At 42.2% G+C, this 21,318-nt stretch overlaps 1 protein-coding gene across 21 annotated transcripts in view; it reads left to right on the forward strand.

The window, feature by feature from the left end:
* The first annotated feature begins 5,908 nt into the window (after window positions 1-5,908).
* Window positions 5,909-21,318, forward strand: part of LOC141726923 (dymeclin-like) — a 226,948-nt gene continuing 211,538 nt past the window's right edge. For 9 of the 21 annotated variants that reach the window (XR_012577879.1, XR_012577873.1, XR_012577877.1 and 6 more), the window contains exons 1-2: window positions 5,909-6,049; window positions 8,761-8,800. Coding sequence is in view for 2 of the 21 variants with exons in the window: in XM_074532016.1 (XP_074388117.1) it covers window positions 6,014-6,049; window positions 8,761-8,800 (76 nt within the window). In the remaining 19 variants the exon portion in view is untranslated. The other 12 variants (XR_012577882.1, XM_074532015.1, XR_012577864.1 and 9 more) reach the window with 11 other exon arrangements.

Raw genomic sequence — 21,318 nt, forward strand, 5'->3', positions numbered from 1 at the left:
TGTGGCAAACAGATGTAACACACATACAGGCTTTTGGACGGCAGAAATATGTTCATGTTAGTGTAGATACCTTTTCTGGAGCGGTCTATGCTTCTGCCCACACAGGAGAGTCATCTATTGATGCTATTAAGCACCTCTTACAGGCTTTTTCTTTCATGGGCATCCCCAAGGAGCTGAAAACTGATAATGGGCCTGCTTATAAATCCAAGGAATTCGGGAGCTTCCTGCAGCAATGGGGAGTAGAGCACAAAACTGGCATCCCCTACTCCCCTACAGGTCAAGCCATTGTAGAAAGAACTCACTGTGATATTAAAAGGGTCCTGGACCAGCAACAACAGGTTCTGAATGTAGAACCTCCCCACATCCAGTTATCCAGGGCACTATTCACAATCAATTTTCTGAATTGTTCTTTTGACAGCCTGAACCCACCCATCCTACGCCACTTTGGGGGGAGCAGTCACAGGATGATGAAAGAAAAACCTCCGGTTTTAGTAAAGGACCCTGAGACTTGGAAAATGGTGGGACCTTACAAATTGGTTACTTGGGGACGTGGATACGCCTGTGTGTCCACCCCCTCTGGTTTAAGGTGGGTTCCTTCCAAATGGGTAAAGCCCTATGTTCCCAAAGTCTCAGAGAAATCTGCAGAAGCGGCGCCCCAGGTTGCTCACGCTGCCTGGAGAAGAAAACGCCGCACGCGTTCTCTGGAGGAAATTCCATTTAAGCCTCCTATCTGGAATAGCTTGTAATATATGTCTGTCTCAAGTTCCTTGTACCAGTTTAGATCCCACTGTTCGTGTGAAGCCTCGAGATGCCATGAGACCAAGCCTGCTTCTCGTCCTACTCGTGATCATCCCGCCTGCAATCTCCTACCGCAGCCCAAACCACATATGGACTACCTTGACAAAGGCTCTCAGACATCAACAGAGAAACTGACAACGGGCTGAATGGACTGTTCAAAGGCTGGGGACTCTCGGGCTGGTTGGGATCTATTCTGAAAACTGTGTTTTTAGTGCTGTTTATTTTAGTTATAGTTATTGTAGTTGTTAGCATTGGTTTTTGGACTAATCAAATGCATGGTTCTCAAGTTAATCTCAAGCTCATCTCCCCCTCCTGAGGTCTACCATTTGGAAGCCCTTAGTGCTCCAGTGGATGACCTGGAAGCCTCAGTGGAAAACACTGACCCTCCTGTAGAAGAAGAACCGATTTGCCAACCATGGTTTGGCAATCATTCTGCACCATAAACACAGTCCTCTTCTTTTTAAACAAAACTAGGGGGAGATGTTGCGGTGTGTTGCAATGTCCTGTTTTAAAATTCCGGTCCCTTCCCAGGTGTGCCTATCCCTTCCCCCTTGCTGAGTGTGCCCTGTCAATCAGGCTAACATACCAGCAAGGCGTCGTGTGATTGGTCCCTCAGGCCTGGGGGACATTGGCCCGTATAGGTGTCCCTAGTCCCTTGAGACCCTGCCCCTTCACCTGGTTGGTAGCTCACCTGTCCCCTCCCCTTCCCCTGCCCTGAGCTTAAAGGGTTAATGAGACCATGCGGCCTCCATTCTGTTGGAGGAATTGCCCCGGCTCAGACCTCTGTACCCATGGAATAAACATCTGGATATAACCCTCCAGCAGAATCCACTCCTTCCTTCTCTTCACCATCGCCAGAAGCTCTCTCTCCTGAGGTAAACGGAGTCCTGACAAGCCTGGACTTGCGTCTGTGCCCCGCTGCACTCTCCAGCAGCCAAGGTATCTCTGGGGTAAAACACCACAGTGCTGCCTTTGGCCCAGCAGCGAGGGTCAGAACTGGCCCAGGCACCATCTAACTGGTTATATTGGGATTCCTATTCCAATAGGTGGGTAAAATCTTGAAACCATCATCAAGACTCAGGATCCGGATGGGAACGACATACAGGTAGTTTTAGGTACACTGCTAACTCCGGGTGAAAGAATTATAGTAATAGCAAAAGCAAGGGAAGAGGTTGAGAGAATTTATGCCCAGAATGTTCAGCAGGGAATGGTGGATTGGCATTTCCCTCTTGCAGATCCCTGGTGGGATCCTAAATCCTGAGTCCAAGGGAAGTATTGATTCAATATCAAAGACTAGTTATATTTGGGGTGAAACATGCTATTCCAAAAAGCTATAAATATGTCAGTCATATCAAGTGGTCCAAGGAAAAGATGAATCCTCTTCTGATTTTCACCAGTGATTAATGGATGTGGCCAGAAAGTACACTAACTTGGAGCCAGAAAGGGAGGGAGGTGTGTTACAGTTAGCAGCTTTATTCATGGGACAGTCGGCTCCAGATATTAAAAAAAAACTTCAGAGACTGGAGGGGGAAGATTCTAGAAACATAAACAGATTATTTGAAACCGCCTGCAAAGTATATAATAACTGAGAGAATGTCAAGGAAAGCAGGGATAGGAAATTCATAGCAGCTTTAATGAGCCTGAAAGCCCAGGGGGGAGGATATGAAATAAGGGATCAAGGGAACCCAGAGAGGAGTGGCTCTCATAGTCGGCCTCTAGGTAGAAATCAGTGTGCAAGATGTAAAAAAGAAGTTAATTTGAAGTGTGACTACCTATGAAGAAATAGGCACAACCTTGATCAGGCTGCAAGGCTTTTAACAGTAGATGAAGCATGAAGGGAACTGGGGGAGTAGTCTTCAGCTGAATCCCTGGTTACCCTGATACTGGGGAATGAACTGGTGGATTTTCTGGTGGATACAGGGGCAATTTACTCTGTTCTAAATACATGTAAAGGAGCTTTTAGGCAAGATACTGTAAATGCCATTGGTGCCACTGGGGAGAATAAAAATCTGCTGGTTTTCCAGCCTTTAAAATTCAAGGTAGGTAGACAGTGGTTAACACCTCAATTTCTATATATGCCTGAATGCCCAATGCCTTTGTTAGGGAGACATATTTTAAGCAGATTAAATGCACAAATATTTGAAAATGGACAAATACAAGTATGTATTCCAGTAAGTAAAGCCCTGGAGGCCCAGGTTTTTTATGTTCCTACAGCAACCAAAAGCAACAAGGAATCTCAGAGGAGGTGGAAAATACTGTCACTCCATTGGTGTGGGCTGCTGGAGTTCTAGGGAAATCAAAAGCAGCAGAACCAGTAAGAATACAGTTTAAACCTAACACCAGACTAGTAAGGCAGAAAATATATCCTTTGAAATTAGAAGCTAGAAAAGGGTTAGAGGAATTAATTGCTACATTTGTACTAGGGGAATGTGAGTCAGAATATAATACTCCTATCCTACGGGTAAAGAAGCCACATACTAATGAATACAGGCCAATGAAAGATCTCAGTGCTATTAATAAAATAGTGCAAGACATACACCCTGTGGTAGCAAATCTTTATACACTTTTAACTACAATTAAGGAATCTGATAAATGGTTCACTTTTGGATCTTAAGGATGCTTTCTTCTGCATATCCCTTGACACTGAAAGTTGACCCTTGTTTGCCTTTGAATGGGACATAAAACCCAATTAACATGGACTGTTCTCCCCTGAGGATTCAAAAATAGTCCCACTTTGCTTGGAAACCAATTGGCAAAAGAATTGGAGATAGGGAAAAAGGAGAACAAAGAAATCACTTGCTGCAGTATGTAGATGATATTTTAATTGCTACAGGAACTCACGCTGGATGCATTGAAATGACTGTAAGTTTACTAAACTTTTTGTGACAAGCTGCTTACAGAGTATCCAAGAAGGGCCAAATTGCAAAAGAGCATGTTACATATCCAGGATTTACCATTTCCTGAAACTATCTGAGTAAAGAACATTTTTAGGAATGGCTGGTTAGCGTCAGCTATGGATTCCTAATTATGGACTGTTAGTAAGACCTTTATATGAGTCCCTGAGAAACCCTAAGGAGGTATTACAGTGGACTCAGAATGCCACATAGCTTTCGGAGACTTAAAGAGACCTCTAATATGAGCCCCTGTGTTGGTATTACCTGACTTGACCAAACCTTTTGTGTTGTTGTAGAGACGGACATGACATACACTGAGCAACATATTAAAGACCTCTTTTATTGCTGCATGTTCTCTTTTTATACATTTCTTAACAAAGCACGTTTCTTAACAAAGCGTGTAATTAAATCCCTGGTCACAATAAAATTGCTCATTGTGTTCATTGGTACAAAGCAATTTGCGTGAACATATTTGGCAAGCATTTACAAAAATCTTTAAGGCACATATTCGTTCTGTTTCTCTAACTGCAAATATCCTTTTTTATCTCTGTTCTCTCAGTTCCCATGAAAATGACCTTGTCTTCTTCCTTTCTGGGGTAAACACAAATTTTATCAACTTCTTCTGCTAACTCAGTCTTTTGGCTCACAGACCAGCTGTCAGCCCTCTCCACACTTTTGAGCTGTTTGCACATTAATGCTTATACCTTGCATTAGGTGTGCTACATCAGAGGTTGGGGATGCGGAAAAGAGCTGTGAGATATTTTTCCAAACAACTGGACAATGTAAGTAAGGGATGGCCCACCTGCCTTAGAGCTGTAGCAGCAACTATCCTTTTAATAGAAGAAGCCCAGACATTGACCATGGGCCAGAAAATAATTGTTTATGTTCCACACGTGGTTATATCTGTTTTAGAACAAAAGGGGGTCACTGGTTATCCTCAAGTCGAATGCGTAAATATCAAGTTTTCCTGTTGGAACAGGATGATGTAGAACTGAAAATTACTACTGTCTTGAATCTAGCTATGTTCCTTGAATCTGTACCAGAATGCCAAGAAGCCTTACAACATTAATGTCTTCTAACTATTGAGCAGGTTTACTCCAGCAGAGAAAGTTTAAGGGATACTCCAGTAGAAGATTCAGACTGGGAACTGTTCACAGATGGGAGAAGTTTTGTGCGTGAAGGAAAGTGGAAATGTGGGTATGCAGTAATGATCCAAACCGAGGTAACTGAAATCAACCTGTTACCACCTCTGCACAAAAAGCTGAGTTAATCACTCTGTGGCGATCCCTAGAATTGTCTGAAGGTAAGAAGGTCAACATATGGAATTATTCTAACTATGCATTTGGAGTAGTACATGCCCATGGAAAAGAAAGAGGGCTCCTTTCCAGCACAAGGATCTCCTGTCAAATATGGAGACATTATTAGACAATTACCAGAAAGTGTTCAATTACCAAGTAAAGTGGCTTTCACACATTGTGTAGCTCATCAGTTTGGAAATATGCCAACTAATGTAGGAAATTGATTAGGAGATAAAATTGCTAAAGAGGTGGCAGAGAAAAGCATCCTAATAGTTGTTCCTTCAAAATGTGTGAACCTTTCAAATATAACCCCAGAATGGCAAGCCCAAGATAAAAAGCTAGCTGAAGTTTTCGGTGACAGGGTCTTACCAGAGCAGAGCTGGAGAATCACCTCCCTTGACCTCCTGGCTACCTTGCTTTTGATGCAGCCCAGGACGCGATTTGCTTTCTGAGCTGTGAGTGGGCGTTACCAGTTCATGTTGAGCTTCTCCTCAACCAACACCTGAGTCCTCCTCAGGGCTGCTCTCAATGACTTTTCCTCCCAGTCTGTACTCATGTCTGGAATTGCCCTGACCCAGGTGCAGCACCAATGGCTATGACCGCAAGCCCATGTCCCCGAGCTTCCCAGGGTTATCGAGGAAAGCCTCCTGCCCTCAGAAGGGTTCATCTGGAGAACGACGATCTCCCCGGGGAGAGGTAATGCCCGGAGAGATGCGTAGCGGCGGCAGCTGAGCCTGCCCACCCCAGACCACACTTCCCGGCATGCCTCGTGGTGGTGCTGCCTCACCCTCCGTGCCTCATCTGCGCATGTGCAGCGGGCCGCGCTGGAGACGTAGTAGTTGGAAGTGGGTGGTAGCAGTGGATGCGCGCGCCTGCGCTGTGCGGGGGCTGTGGGCGGCGACCGTTGCGATGAATGGGCTCGGTGGCGGGGGCGTGGCTAACCGCACCCGTGGAAGCCGTCTTGGCAGCAAGCCAGGCCTGCTGAGGTACTAAGGCCGTGGTATTGACCACCTCAGCGTTGAGATGCGACAGGACGAGCGGACGGCTGCCGTAAACGGGGTAAGCGGGGCACTGGCAGTACCTCTGGGTCCGCCCCAGCGCAGGGGCTGTCTGGGCGGCCGAGGTGCGTGGGCGGGTGGACCGCCGGGTTTCTTCTCCGTTCCTGACCTTCAGTACCGTCTCCGAAAGGGGCGGGAGTGCACGGAGTTGCTACACTCCCCGCAGTATCCTGATTGTCCTGGTGGCCACCGTTACCTCGTGGCTCGCACTATATCACGACAGAGGCTTGCACTTGTGCTGTAGCACCGTCGCTGCAGAGAGTTCCCGGTGCCGCCGGCTCTACAGGGTGTCCACTCCCGGGATGATACTGATGTCGGCCAGACAATAAACTTTCTAACACAATTTGAAGCATTAGAAAGCAGGCATTCTTTATCAGCGCTGGGTATCTCCTTTAATCTGATGTGTGTGGGGAAACTTGACAACGGGGTATTTATTCCATCATAATCATACGTATTAATTACAATGTACCTGCTAGCTAATACATAAACATCACTTTTCCTAGAACTAATTTGCATGTATCCGCCTCCTACTGGAAGTCCTTTTATGGTCCTAGAGGGTCATCTAAAGGGGTCTCTGGTCGTCGTAATCACTGAATCCCTCGATATTATAGACGACCTTTCCTTGAACTTTTTCTTTGGTCATGCGCTGTTGCTTCTTGTTACATAACTTGCAAAAAAACCCCCACTATAGTCCTCATCTGTTTCTCCACTGATTTCAGCAACGTTTATCATCCTGTGTGCACACCTTTACATTATTTTATCGTTTTTGCTAACTAGTCTTTAAGCTCTATCTAGCAACTCCAGGGGAAGAGAAAGTTTCTATTTTAAGGGGCACTGGCACATACTGTGCTCCCACCTGGGTGCTCCCTGCCAGGGACTCCAGGAATCTTTCAGGGTTTGGAGGTTGTGCTTGCTGTCCCTTTGTATGTGCTCAAATACAGAACGAGAGGGGTTCATACCTGTATTTCTCATTTTGTTTTCTTAGTAGCATTTATTATTAATGAAAAGACTATAAAATGACATAATTTCCATTCTGCTTTTGGGAAACAACATTTTCTAGTTCTCAGTGGTTACTGCTGCAGTACAACAGGTCTGTTCAGGATCATTTTGGTTCCTGTTCATTCTTGCTAGTTTGTTTTCATACTTCTGAAAGCTAATATTTAACAAAAGTGGTAAATAGTTTAAATGAGAATTTGTGTCTTAATTATTAGGCTTTGTATTATCTTGTATACTTTCATGCCAAGCACTGTTGTTTGTTCTTTTGTACTGTCAATTCCCAAGTAAAAAAATGTTGAAGTTGCTCCATTTGGGGTGACTGAAAAATTGTTATTGCTCCTTAAATTGCCAGGATCTTGGAAAGGCCCCCTTCTGTTCTCTCCCTGGACTGTTTTCTCTCTTTACATTGCTGCTGCATCAGGAAAAGCCTATGGACAGCCCGAGGAATAATGGGCCCTGCTCAGCACTCTCACCTGGCTGAAGGAACCATCAGCTCCTTGTCTTCCAGTCCTGTGCTGATGCTTTACTAGCACAGCTTCTAATGCTTAATATTTTCTGCTAAATTTAGTAGAAAAGTGTTTATAGCAAATTATTACTAAACTTGAGTGGCTCTGGTATTTCCAGTTATTTTACCAGATTAATGGAGGATATCAGAATGTTTTTAACATGCTGATGACTGACTGAAGGTGTTCAAAGGAAGAAATTCTGTTTCCTGGCCAATGAACTGTTGTGCAAGTGGATGGTTAAAGATGATAATGATATTTCTTCAAAGTGTATTCTCTAGAGTGGAAAGCCTATTGCACTCTTTGGCAAGTATAATTTCATTTGCAAAAGATCTTGAAGATAGGCAATATAAATCATGATATATAGTATAATACAAAATTAGGTGTACATGGAAAACGGATTTTGCCTTCTGTGCAATATGCATTTTTAAGGCTGTACATAGATTTCTAGCTGTGGGAAACATTTAAAGCAGAGGTAGGTAGCTCTGTTGTAAAAATATGCATAATGACCAATTGTGGAAGAGTACAGATGCCAAAACAATTATATAATCTTTGAAATAGAGCAAAATATACCAGTATACAAAGAAATGCAGACCTTCTAATTAACATGTAAACATTTGTTTGAGGCTTAAAAGGCAGTTGAATTTTTCTTTTGGAAACATCACATTGGCAATTGGACAGCTTTTATTTATGTTTGAGAGTGAAATAGGGAGAAAATCTTTATGTGTAATTGTAATCTTAACACCCCTTCCATAAAGCATTAACTTTACCAAGGTAGTAGCTACTTAGATTATAAAATTGTGCTAGGTTTAGCATGACTTGTGTCACATCCAGCTCAGCTGCCCAATTGTGGCAGAAACTGAATCAGTTACTATGAATTGTTTTTAGGTAAAGGACAAATTAATAATCATAAAACATCATCATATCAAACAGAATCTCCAGCACTATATAATCCATCATACATTATCAGGTAGCTGGTGTAAAATTATGATTTTGAAAACCATTTCTGTATTTGTTGTGATAAAAGTCTCGTTGGCTACTGGAAGAAGATATGGTTAAACCAGTAGTAGTTGTACTGATATGCAGTATATTCTTAAGCTGTAAAGTCAGATCTCAGTATGGGCTGTGCATAATTTTGATTAGTCTTTTTTTTAATGTCCACATTCCCCTGAGATTCTTGTTTAAAATTCAATTTGTTCTTCTAATTTTACAGTTCCAGTACAGCTGTCCTGCAAGCAGCAGGAATCTCACTGGTGAGTGCAAACAAAACTTTTAAAAAATATCTGCCCACTGCAAAGAGCAGAATTAGTATTTGACTGTTCACTTCTTGAAGGTTTTGGAAAATAGCTTATATACTTAAATAGTTATTTAACAGGTGGAGAGAAATTAAGTCTTCTAATGGTGCTTTTCTAATTGGATTAAAGAAATTATTTCTGTATGTATTCCAGAAAACACTTGCTTTGTTTCAATTCTGACTTAAACTTGGGATGTAAGAGTAAAGATAGAGGTAATTTTTTTTTTAATTTCTCCCATACCACCTCTCCTTCCCCACTATGATAGGATGTATTTCTAAAACTGATGAACTGATGCTACCATTCTACTCTCAAATTAGTAGTGTTATAGATGAGTAATGTGATGGTTGGCTCTCACAATTAAGAGATGCATATTATGTGTATATTAAGAGAAGTTTTGTAGATGTATAGTGATGATATTGTAATATGTCCTCGCATAGTCCTCTTTCCCCTCTCCCTTGTAATAACCTTGGTAGTCAGGGCATTTGGGGAGGTCCAGCTTGTTACTAGGAGGCATGTCATGATGACACCTGACATCCAATCAAAATGTAAGAAAGTAATCTCCACCAATGGATAGCAGAGAAGGAGTTGACTGACAAAACTTTGGGAGGGACTAAGGGTATAAAAGGCAGAGCATCCATTTTGTAAATGAGCATGTAGCTGCTGGTCATGGAGACTTCCAGTAATTTTTCCTTATTCTGTCCTTTGTTGTATTTTGTTAAGGCTTAATGTGAAAAACGCCAATCACTTGTTTTTAGAATTTTAAAAGTTTAACCGTAATAAAATGGTTATAAAAATAGTAATATACTTAGAGTAATAAAAATTTGAACAATTGGGATTAGGACAATACGAGACAATAAAAACAAAGAGTTATGGACAGTCCGGGTACCTCTTTCTGGGCAGCATAAGCCCGAAAAAGGACTCCTGTTAACAAAGGATTAACCCTTAAAAGCAATAGCCCATTGCATATTCATACATCTCATACATGATGCATAAATTCCATTCAAACAAAGGATTCTGTTTGGTAAGTGTCAGCTTCTTCCTCTTAATCCTAACAACATCTTCATGCCTGAGCAAGGCAGGAAGAAGTTATTTTCTTCTGATAAGGGAGCAATAAAGTCTCTTTCTCTGAAAGATTTAGGTGTCCTGTGGCTGCTATCTGGTGCCGAGTACCTCATTCCTTTCTTTAAAAAATATCCCACATACATAGTTTCTATTTTAACTACAAAAGTTACGTTTTAACTACAAAACTGCATTTATAATACTATTAAAATGTTAATACAGCACTACTGATCAATACAACATAATACATATAGTAAATATCTGCGTAGAGCCATATAATATGCACTTTTCACATTTAATAAACCTTTGAAATGTAAAAAGTGAACATCGTTTCTCACAGTAGGCTTGGTGCAGTAATTATTTCATAAAATGTTATTTAGGACTTATGTAGGTAGTCAGAAAAAAATATGTATTTTTTTGCAGCTTTAAATTTTGTTAATTCATTATAAATTTTAGAGACTTCTGAACATTAGGGAGATTCGGCCACAAATGCCGTGTTTCAGTGTGGAAGCATAGCTAGCAACATTAGACATGAAAAAAATGAAGGGGTCCCTAATAGATCTTGTGGAATCTTATATTAATGAACTAGAGATATGTTTTGTTGCATCTGTGTAAATTAGACAAAGAAGTACTTAAATGCTATAAATGCATATTTACCTTTAAAAGTTGTGAAAAACGCCAATCACTTGTTTTTAAAATTTTAAAAGTTTAATAGTAATAAAATGGTTATCAAAATAGTAATAGAATTGAAGTAATAATAATTTGGACAATTTGAATTAAGACAATATGAGACAATAAAGACAAAGAGTTATGGATGTCCGGGTACCTTTTTCAGGGCAGCACAAGCCTGAAAAAGGACATGTTAACAAAGGATTAGCCCTTAAAAGCAATAGCCTGTTGCATATTCATACACTTCATACAAGATGCATAAATTCCATTCAAATACAGGATTCTGTCTGGTCATAGTCAACTTCTTCCTCCGAATCCTAACAGTGCCTTCGAGGCGGGAAGAAGTTAATTTCTTCTGATAAGAGGACAATAAATTCTTTTTCTCTGAAAGATTTAGGTGTCCTGTGGCTGCTGTCTCGCTGCAAGTCCTTTCTTTAAAAAAAGTATCCTACATAGCATCGTTTCCATTTTAACAATTTTTATAACTTAAAACTATATTTAACACAGCACTTAAGAGAATTAATACAGCATTACTTTCTAACACAACACATATAATATTCATTTTATATTTGCGAAAAGCCAATCATAAAATACATGCATTTTTCACAAAGTTAAATGGAAGCTCTGTCAATTTTTTAACATAAAGATGTTTGTGGGATTTTCATCCCATCAGCAAAAGCTTCTTCAGGAGGTTTAATATATAACTGCTGTGAAAAATGACCAGATAATATTGGGTTTTGCATTTATGTATTAGCTTATGCACATTGCTAGCGATTATAAGTATTTAGAAAGAGCATCAACTATAACTCTTTTTAGCTGCTTGTTAATATAATCTATCAGCTTAAGTATGCACTTTGTTACTCATAGAAATAGTAGTGTAATAAATATAATATCTATGTATCGCTTATGGAAATAATGTTGTAGTGAATGTATTGTAATATGGACCTTAGCAAAACATTAAAAAAAAGGCTTTTGTGTAACTAAAAAACAGTGTAAGGCCATCCGCTGATGGACCTGTCCAAGTGATAACTGTGACACAAACCAGAGCACCTGAGGACAATTAGAGAATACCATATTAAATTTAAGGAGGGCATACTGAATCCTTATCAGAGGATGTGAAACAGCAGGATGGAGACACAAGAAGAAATAAAATATATTGCCTTGAAGTGGTATGCAGAATAAATAAACTCCACAACCAGATATAGTTATGAAGTGGGTATGTATGTCAGCGCCCGGCACAAGTGAGATAGCTCTCATGAAAACTTGTGCCCCGAGCTGTCGGATCTCAAGATCTCAGTCCTGAGATGCTGAGCCTCCGAGACCCTGGGGGGGCTCGGGACTCCTGGAATGTTGCCAGAAGTGTCTGGTAGCTGGACTTTAACCCTACACAGGAGACGACAAGGATGAGGGCTTCACCGGGTGAATGGTGAAGGGATTAGTTAATTAGAGAGTGAGAAACAGGGTTTAGGATTTATGTACAGGGGGGTTTAGAGGAGTAAGATGGAGGAATTGGGGTGTGTCCTGTCCTTCTTCTTCTTCCTCTTCTCCTCCATCTTCTTTGGCCACGGTGGCACCTTTGGATTGGTTAGTACTAAGAGTACACCGAGTTATAACAATAGATGGTATTGGGGAAAAATGATAAATATTGTATACGTCACAATGGGTATAAAGATAGGTGCCTGCCCCGGAGGGCAGAGACAGTGTGCCCATGGCTGACTGCTGAGCAGATCTTTGTTAGGCTGAAAGAACATCTTTTAGATAAACAATTAATAAACATAAAACCAGAAAGAAGAACTGAAGCCTCTTCTCGTCCTTCGACACGCGGGCTGCCCCAAGGCCACCCCGGGCCTTCCAGGCCCCTCAAACAGCCGAGATAAACCGGACATTTGGCGGTCCCTGGCTGGGCTCCACCACCACAACCTTTCGGGGAGATAAACCGGACACCAAGCCTCAGTCTGACCCACATCTTTATTTACAAAGGTATTCCATATGCAATACATTGCACAAGTTTTCCATGCATATTCAACCCCTGGCCCTGCCTGTTCTCGCCTCGCATAGTAATCAGATCCACGCCCTTCTGGGCATGTGTTGTTTGCTGTGGTGGTCGCATGGGGATCTCTTGGTGGTCTCTGAGGCTGAAGATTGTAGTCTTCCTCATGACTGAACTTTTGAACTTTTCTCCTTTGCACATGCGCTTTTGGTCCCTTGGTGCTTATCTGAGTATGTCTGTCGGCCTTGGAGACTGAGTCCCTTTATCTGGGTTATTTGCATCCCTTGGTCTCCTCTGGTATTGTTCTTTTATGCAAGAAGCTTCAGAAATTTGCATTTTCCTATGCCCCTTGTACCATGGCAGAGGTTTCTTAAGTAAAAAGGTTAAAATTCAACACATAGTTCTACAGACTAAACTTTAAATGCTTAATACATATTGCTAACTCGAGTGAACTCCAAAAATCTCTATTTCAGCCTGACACCCAGGATGTGATGCAGATAAGCCAGAGTGTGAAGAATTCAAACAAAGGAGTTCCCAAAGCATCAGAAAGTTCACAGGAATGTTTGAATAATGCATGTATCTCAGCTATGTAACAGAAGAATGATAACATTGTTTGTATACCCCAGTGTGTTTTTTGGCTGTTGGCCAGGAGCACCTCAGCACTGGAAATATTGTCCTTTTTTTATCCTATTACTACTGCTATTACTATTATTATTATTAAACTTTTAAAAACTGTAAGCAGTGAATTCTGTTTTTCACAGAAAGAAAGACTATGTACCTTTCTTTGGTGTGAAAAATGCGTAGTTTATGAATGGCTTTTCACACATAATAAAATGAATTTTATATGTGTTGTAATAAGTAGCAATACGTTTGTTCATTAATAGCTAGATAATTTAAATTACAAAACAATAGCTAAACAGCTCTTGTCTAGCAGGATATAATATATACCTATGTGCAGTCACATATGGTAAAACCTTTAACTTTGTAGGAATTGCTTTGTTTACAAACCCCCCCTCATAGGTATAGGAAACCCTCTGTAACAAGATACAGCTACATCTGGTAACAATTACTAACTTCGCTAGAATTGCTTGGTTTGCAAATTCCACCCCATAGGTATAGGAGACCCTCTGTAACTAGATACCGCCACATCTGGTAACAATTATTAACCTTGCAAGAATTGCTTAGCTTGTAGAATGTAGACTTATAGATATGCCTTATAAGGAAAGCGGCCAAAGAGGAAGACTTGGGGCCTTCATCCCACGACCACCAGAAGGCAGAGAAAGACCCCCTAGCAACCGGAGGAGCAAGCGCAGAAGACAGACCACGTCATCCAGGAATCCGGAAGCAAGAGACAATAAAAAGCGAACTTTAAAGGGGGAAAGGCGCGCGCCTAAGAGGAGTGGGGACTCCTGGCCGCCCAGCGCTGAACCTTGCTTATTCTTGCTTGCATAATAATAAAGATAATTATACGATTCTTAAATTTGGTAAATTCGTTTATGGCAATTTGGTGCCGTGACTTGGATCCAGAAACAGGGTTGGTCTGAGAATTCGGGGGAGGCGCCCCCACCTTTTTGGTGGCCCTGGTCTTCTTAACCGACCCCCCGCTCTGGACCGACGAACCTAAATTCAAGAATAAGCAAGGAAAACACCGGTAACCCTGTAAACTTTGTGCACGAAGATCCGTGCGACGACGCAGGACGCGTGAGTATACGGGTGAACCGCTCGGTTGGGGTTGGAATCCCAGGGCACAGTGAATGAGACGTCCAACTGCGGACGACATGAGAGGGACCCTCTAGTAGTGCCTTTCTTGTAGCCCGCAAGGGAGCGAGCCACGACCGAGGGGTGTGTGTGTGTGTGTGTGTGCGTGGAGGTGCCTTGGAAGATGGGGCAGAAGGAAAGCAAGCCTTCTGACCCCATGGGGGAGGGCCCCCGGTTACCCCCAATACCTAAGGATAGTCCGTTAGGATTAATGATTAAGTATTGGGATGATTTTCCCTCCAGAAAAGGGAAGGATAAAGCAAAAATGATAAATTATTGCATGGTAGTATGGGGGGGGTATGAAACTGGACTCAGGAAATATATACTGGCCCGTTTTCAGATCCTCTGAGGACTGGGTCTGTCAAGCCCTAAGCATCTATGTGAATTCCAAAGAGCCAGAAAACCTGGAAGAGAGTGCTTATGCTAAATTGTGGTTGGTAGGAAGTTATGAGCAAATAACTAGATTGCTCCCCTTTAAGGGAAGCCAAGGGGAGGAAGATAGAAAGAAAAAGTCCTGAGTGGAGAAAGAGATTCCTATTTATCCTCCCCCATATATACCACCACCAGCCCCCCCCGTATCCCTTCCAAACATTCCTCCGGCATCAGCCCCTGATAAACAGCAGGTCACAGACTCCCCGGATTACAGGAGGCGTACTCGGATTCAGATGAGGACGGTAATTGAGGAAGGAGAGAACACTGGGTTGTTCCCTCTTAGGGAGATAGCATTAGGGGGACCTCAAGCTGGGATGGGGTTTGTCACTGTCCCCTTAAACTCAGGAGATGTCCGTGAGTTCAAGAAAGAGATGGGAAAATTATTAGCAGACCCTATAGGAGTAGCAGAAAGGGTGGATCAGTTCCTGGGACCAAATATATATACTTGGGTAGAGATACAGTCCATTCTAGGCATACTATTTACAACAGAGGAGAGAGGGATGATTAGAAGGGCAGGAATGAAGATTTGGGACGCCCAGCATGTTCAAGGTCCTGCGGCTGATGTCAAATGGCCCTTGCAAAATCCCAATTGGAATAATCAGGACCCCAACCATCGTGGTCATATGCAGGACTTAAGAACCATCATAATCCAGGGCATACAAGAGGCTGTGCCCCAGGGACAAAATATAAGCAAGGCATTCAGAGAGTGCCAAGGAAAGGATGAGACCCCCCACTGAATGGTTGGAAAGATTAAGGAAGAGTTTTCAGTTATACTCAGGGGTGGATCCAGAGACGCCTATGGGGCAAGCACTCCTGAAAACACAGTTTGTAGCTAAATCGTGGGAGGATGTTCAAAAGAAACTAGAAAAGTTAGAGGATTGGCAGGACAGAGGACTTGATGAATTGTTTAGGGAGGCTCAGAAAGTATATGTTAGACGGGAGGAAGAGGCACATAAAAGGCAAGTTTGGATGATGGTGGCAGCAGTCAGGAAGGGACAGTGAAACAGCCCTCCACCACGGGAAAGAAATGACATGAGGAGGGGTCCCCGGGATTTAGGAGGGCCCCCAGCTGGGGGGAGAGAAGGAACGGTGTGCTACTACTGTGGTAGAAAAGGAACTGAAGTGTCCTTTTATTTGGCACACGTGGGATGAATGCTAGCAGTGGCTGAGTTCTTCGTTGCGGTAAGGCAGCCACTGTCTAACAGACCTGGGTGCATTAAATGTGGTGATCCCAACTGTAGGGCATGGATAAAAATATTTTGAGGGGGATGTAGGCTCAAATGGTGGGTTTTCCAATCACAGTTAGGTGGGGGTATCTGGTGTCATACTTGTGATTGGGGTTGGAGGAGGGAAAACCCTCACACGGCCCTAAGGAAATTTGTAACAGCCCCAGGACAAAGGGAAATCCCTTATAGGGAAACAATAGCATTAATTGAATATATAGAGCAGAGGAGACATTGGGCCCTGGCCTGGGCATTACATCACCAATCATATAGGATCATCTGCCAAAATCAGACTGTGATATTAGACCAGGTGTGTGAAGGGAAAAAGATTCATGTCCCCATAGAGTGGCAAGTTGAGCCCCGAAATTGGGATAGTACTGTACGCCGCTACTTCCAAATATATAAGAAACGAGCCCGTAAGGCTTGGAGGAAAAAAAAAAAAAAAAAAAAGACAGTGGGACTCAGGCCCTGTAAAGCTCGCTAGGAACGGCAAAGAGTCTGCCATAAAATCTAAGAGATCCTTTGCCTGGAGGCCTGGCAGCCTGCCCTTAGGAGTGGGGGCAAGAGTCAAAGGGATAGCCCAAATAATGCACCCCCTGAAGACTACCCCTGCTGCCGAGAAGATAATGATCCCTGCAGACCGATGCACCCGGGCTGGCAGGCGAGGCAGAGAGGTTAGGATGAGTGGGGGAGAGCAACGGGCAACAGGAACAGGAATGGAGCACAGGAATGCTCCAGGTAAAAGAGATATGGTTATAAAAGGTGAACGAAATTTGTTGCTAGGACCCTGCCCTGCTTGGCGAGCTATTTTTATCATTATAATCCTGAGCTTCCCGACTGCCTGGGGAAACCCCCATCAGCCTTACAAAGGGAACATGATCCTAGTCAAACGGACCCTGATCACTGACTGGTCTTAGGCCTTTTTGCAATTTACCGGATCTATGGGAAATACCACAGGTTTAAGTTTACTAACATTAGTTCTGCATGACCGTCTGCCGTACGCCAAACACGAATGGAAGAGGCAGAAAACTTGGCAGCTTCAAGGAGTAGTGGGAGAACAAATTAATATTGGATGTCGAATGGTTAATGGATCAGACTATACTAACACAATCTCAATCAGTGTTTCCATGTGTCAGGAGGATAAACAAATAAATTGTGAATACCCAGCACGAGACTGCTGGCAAAACTTCACATTAACTCACACGGCAGAGGTAGTCTGCCTCTGGGCAAAAGATACACAGGGCCTTTCTTTTAAATTCATAATAGATACTAAAACACAATCTACCACTACTAAATCTCACATTATCACCATTTCACCTACACCACTGGTCATACTTACACCAAAAATTTTCAAAATAGGACCTTATATAATCAGAAAAACTGGTCAACAGCAAATATTATTCATGGTCTCTCAAACAGGTCGAACTGCTGATGCAGACCAATGTTTTAGAAATCCAGCCAGCTTGTTCTCCGTTTTTGCAAACATCCTTTGAAGGCTGGACTACTTGGCTCAGGAAACGCAGCTCTTTTAAAATCAAGGAAACTTAGAGATGTGACTGGTGTTCTAGGTACAGGACTGGGAATTCTGAATAGCATCGATTCGGAGGTACTAATGAACAAACTGACTGCTACAGCCAGAGATCTGTCCAAATTACAGCACTCACTGAGGTCATCTCTACTGGCTTTGGGGGCACACCAGTGGACATTGTCAAACATTTTGCCAAATTGGGAAAGAGTAAATGTGAACGATCACAAATTGGTGATTGATGTATGTTGGAGATTTTTTCAGGGATGGCTTGGAAGGCAGCTGTGAGGAGCAGGTTGTCACAGCCTGTTTCTGTAAACAGCAGAGGTTCTCAGGTTATTTTTAATTACAGGTAAAAGTGACAAACATGAAGGCCTTGAGAACCTTGCACATCAGAGTTCTCAGGCAGCTTTCTCATAACAAGTGGATGTTCTATCTTTGGCTGTTTTGGGAAAGCAAGAATAATTTTGAGAACCCAAATCTTGGTATTGAAAACATAAGGAGGGGTTGGTATGTTATCTCTGACCTATTGTGAGCTCAGATTTTGCAATATGCATGAACTTGATTAACATTGTTATAAAAAGTGATTGATTGATGAATAAACCGGAGTTGATGCTGATCAATAAGGGTGGATCTCTCCCTCCGATTTCAATAGATGCACTTGGTGCCACACAAAATAATGTCTCCTTAGCCCTCAGCTGTATCCAGGCACAATTATGGATGCAGTCAGTCTCTGCTGCAATTATAAGAGAGGGCAGGGAAGGCACTTTCCCCACAGAAATTCGGAAAATAATCTGGGACAATGCCACTGAATTTGAAAGGGAATTCCAATCCTGGTGGAAACTGGCGAATTTTACCTACAACCCTATTTCTAATACAGTCACTGCCTTTGTCTTGACCATACAAAATGCCTCTGTACATCTAGTTTTTCCTGTCATTGCATTAGGAATAAACCATGACAGAGCTGTCCTCTATCCTACAGAACATAGAGGATGGGCCCATCAGTTTGATGACAAAGGGCAAACTGTTGACTTGGAATCTTGTATTGTACGAGAACAATTGGGGTTCATCTGTGAGGGCAATGTAATTATAGCTCAAGATATCTGTTTGGACACAGAGCAAAACATTTGCCATTTTGAGATTCGCCCTAACGAGGCTTCTAAAACAGTTCTTATATACATAGGCAATGGGTGCATGTGTTTTAGAACTCTGTGATTCTGTGCTAGTAGATAATATTGTGGTAGATACAAAGAATCACTCAAACTTCTGTGCTTGTAACTTCACTAAGATTACCAGGTGTGACACCACTTATGAGGCCACAGTTATCTCTCACCACCTATTACAATCTAACTACACACTGATTCACAAGCTAATGCCCACCCCGATTGGGATGAACTTCACCCTAGTGAAACAACTGTTGTTCCATCTGGACCTGATCAAAATTCTTGAGAAAATCAGGAAAAGCGGACAGAAGACCCTAGTAACTGTTCAACATGATGTAGAGAAAATACACCAGGTAGTAGGAAGGGTGAAGCAAGATAGCAATCATAGGTGGTGGGATGCGCTGTTCGGATGGTCACCTACTGCCACAGGTGTCCTAAACAGTATGTGCCATCCCATTGTTGTTTTTTTTTTAATTCTGATTGTGCTAGGATTTATTTTGTCAGCAGTTCAATTTTTTATGAATTGGAATATGATGAAAAGGCTAAAGAAATTAGCATGTATAATTAATGCACAGAGCTTAACTGATGAAATAGACCATTTAGCGCTTGCTAGGAAGGAGCAAAAAAGATTTAATGAACAAAATTGGTAAAAAGAGAAATGGGGGATTGTAATAAGTAGCAATACGTTTGTTCATTAATAGCTAGATAATTTAAATTATAAAACAATAGCTAAACAGCTCTTGTCTAGCAGGATATAATATATACCTATGTGCAGTCACATATGGTAAAACCTTTAACTTCGTAGGAATTGCTTTGTTTACAAACCCCCCCTCATAGGTATAGGAGTCCCTCTGTAACTAGATACAGCTACATCTGGTAACAATTATTAACTTCGCTAGAATTGCTTGGTTTGCAAATGCCACCCCATAGGTATAGGAGACCCTCTGTAACTAGATACCACCACATGTGGTAATAATTATTAACCTTGCAAGAATTGCTTAGCTTGTAGAATGTAGACTTATAGATATGCCTTATAAGGAAAGCGGCCAAAGAGGAAGACTTGGGGCCTTCATCCCACGACCACCAGAAGGCAGAGAAAGACCCCCTAGCAACCGGAGGAGCAAGCACAGAAGACAGACCACGTCATCCAGGAATCCGGAAGCAAGAGACAATAAAAAGCGAACTTTAAAGGGGGAAAGGCACGCACCTAAGAGGAGCGGGGACTCCTGGCCGCCCAGCGCTGAACCTTGCTTATTCTTGCTTGCATAATAATAAAGATAATTATACAATTCTTGAATTTGGTAAATTCGTTTATGACGTGTTATGTTAGAAAGTTATGCCGTATTAATTTTCATAAGTAGTGTGTTCTTTCTAGTTATTGTTATGAACAGAAATTCTGCCAATTTTTTTTTTGTGAGAAAAGGTTACAAAAATCATCCAGATCACTGTTGCTGCTGTAGTTCTGCCTGTTTTGTTATTATAATCACGGGTTGTTGTGGCTAATTGCTCCTTTTGTATTAGCAGAGCCTTGCCCGAGGCTAAGTTGTACTTTTCCCCAAATAGTGAAGAGACGTGGGGGGGGGCCATGCAAAGTGACTCAAGGACCAGCATGCTGTGGGGGGCTACTGCTCCAAACATACTGAGAAAACCCTGAAACAACGAGCCAACTAAGAGTTGAGAGATTGGAGTGATGTCTGGACGTGAGGAACGGAGTGCTGAGCCTGCAGAGCAGCTGAACACCTTCATAGTCCCTCTCACCCTGAGCAAGGGAGTCGTCCTGAAACCGGGAGTGGTCGGGGAGAAGTGGCGAAAACCAACATCCGAAGGGGTCACCACGCCCTAAAGGCTCCCACGAGGACCAGATCCCCAGCTCTGCCCCTGGTGGACAAAGCTGCGCATATCGTCCTCCTCCTCGTTGCCTTGGGAGAGACGACGGGAAACTGCAGACCCGTCCGAGCTGCCCAGTCCTGAGCTGATGACTTTTAATCAAGGCATTAAAATGAGATAAAGTCTCCTGCCCTGTTTATTGCAATTTTAAGTTATAACATAATGTTAAAATAGAAACTATGCTATGTAAGATACGTTTTTTAAAGAAAGGACTCCCAGCAAGATAGCAGCCACAGGACACCTAAATCTTTCAGAGAAAAATATTTTATTGCTCTTATCAGAAGAAACTGACTTCCTCCCGCCTCTCTCAGTCCTGAAGACGCTTTTAGGATTAAGAGGAAGAAGCTGAGGATGACCAGACAGAATCCTGTGTTTGAATGGAATTTATGCATCATGGATGCGATGTTTGAATATGCAACAGGTTATTGTTTGTAAGGGTTAATCCTCTTTTAACGTGTGTCCTTTTTCAGGTTTATGCTGCCCAGATAAAGGTACCCTGGCCTCTGTAACCCTTTGTTTCTGTTGTCTCATATTGTCCTAATCCAAATTGTCCAAATTAATATTACTCTAATTATATTGCTATTGTTATAACCATTTTATTGCTATTAAATTTTTAAAATTTTAAAAACAAGTGATTGGTGTTTTTCACATTTAGCACAGCAATTAATCAAACTTAATGCTAAGTTAAAATATGTTACTTCTGCCGAAATGCATTCATAGAAGAGACAAATTTAAGAACAAGCTGTGTTGTTTGTCCCCCCATTCTCCCC

The sequence above is a fragment of the Zonotrichia albicollis genome, chromosome W, assembly GCF_047830755.1.
Source record: "Zonotrichia albicollis isolate bZonAlb1 chromosome W, bZonAlb1.hap1, whole genome shotgun sequence".
NCBI classification, from domain to species: domain Eukaryota; kingdom Metazoa; phylum Chordata; class Aves; order Passeriformes; family Passerellidae; genus Zonotrichia; species Zonotrichia albicollis.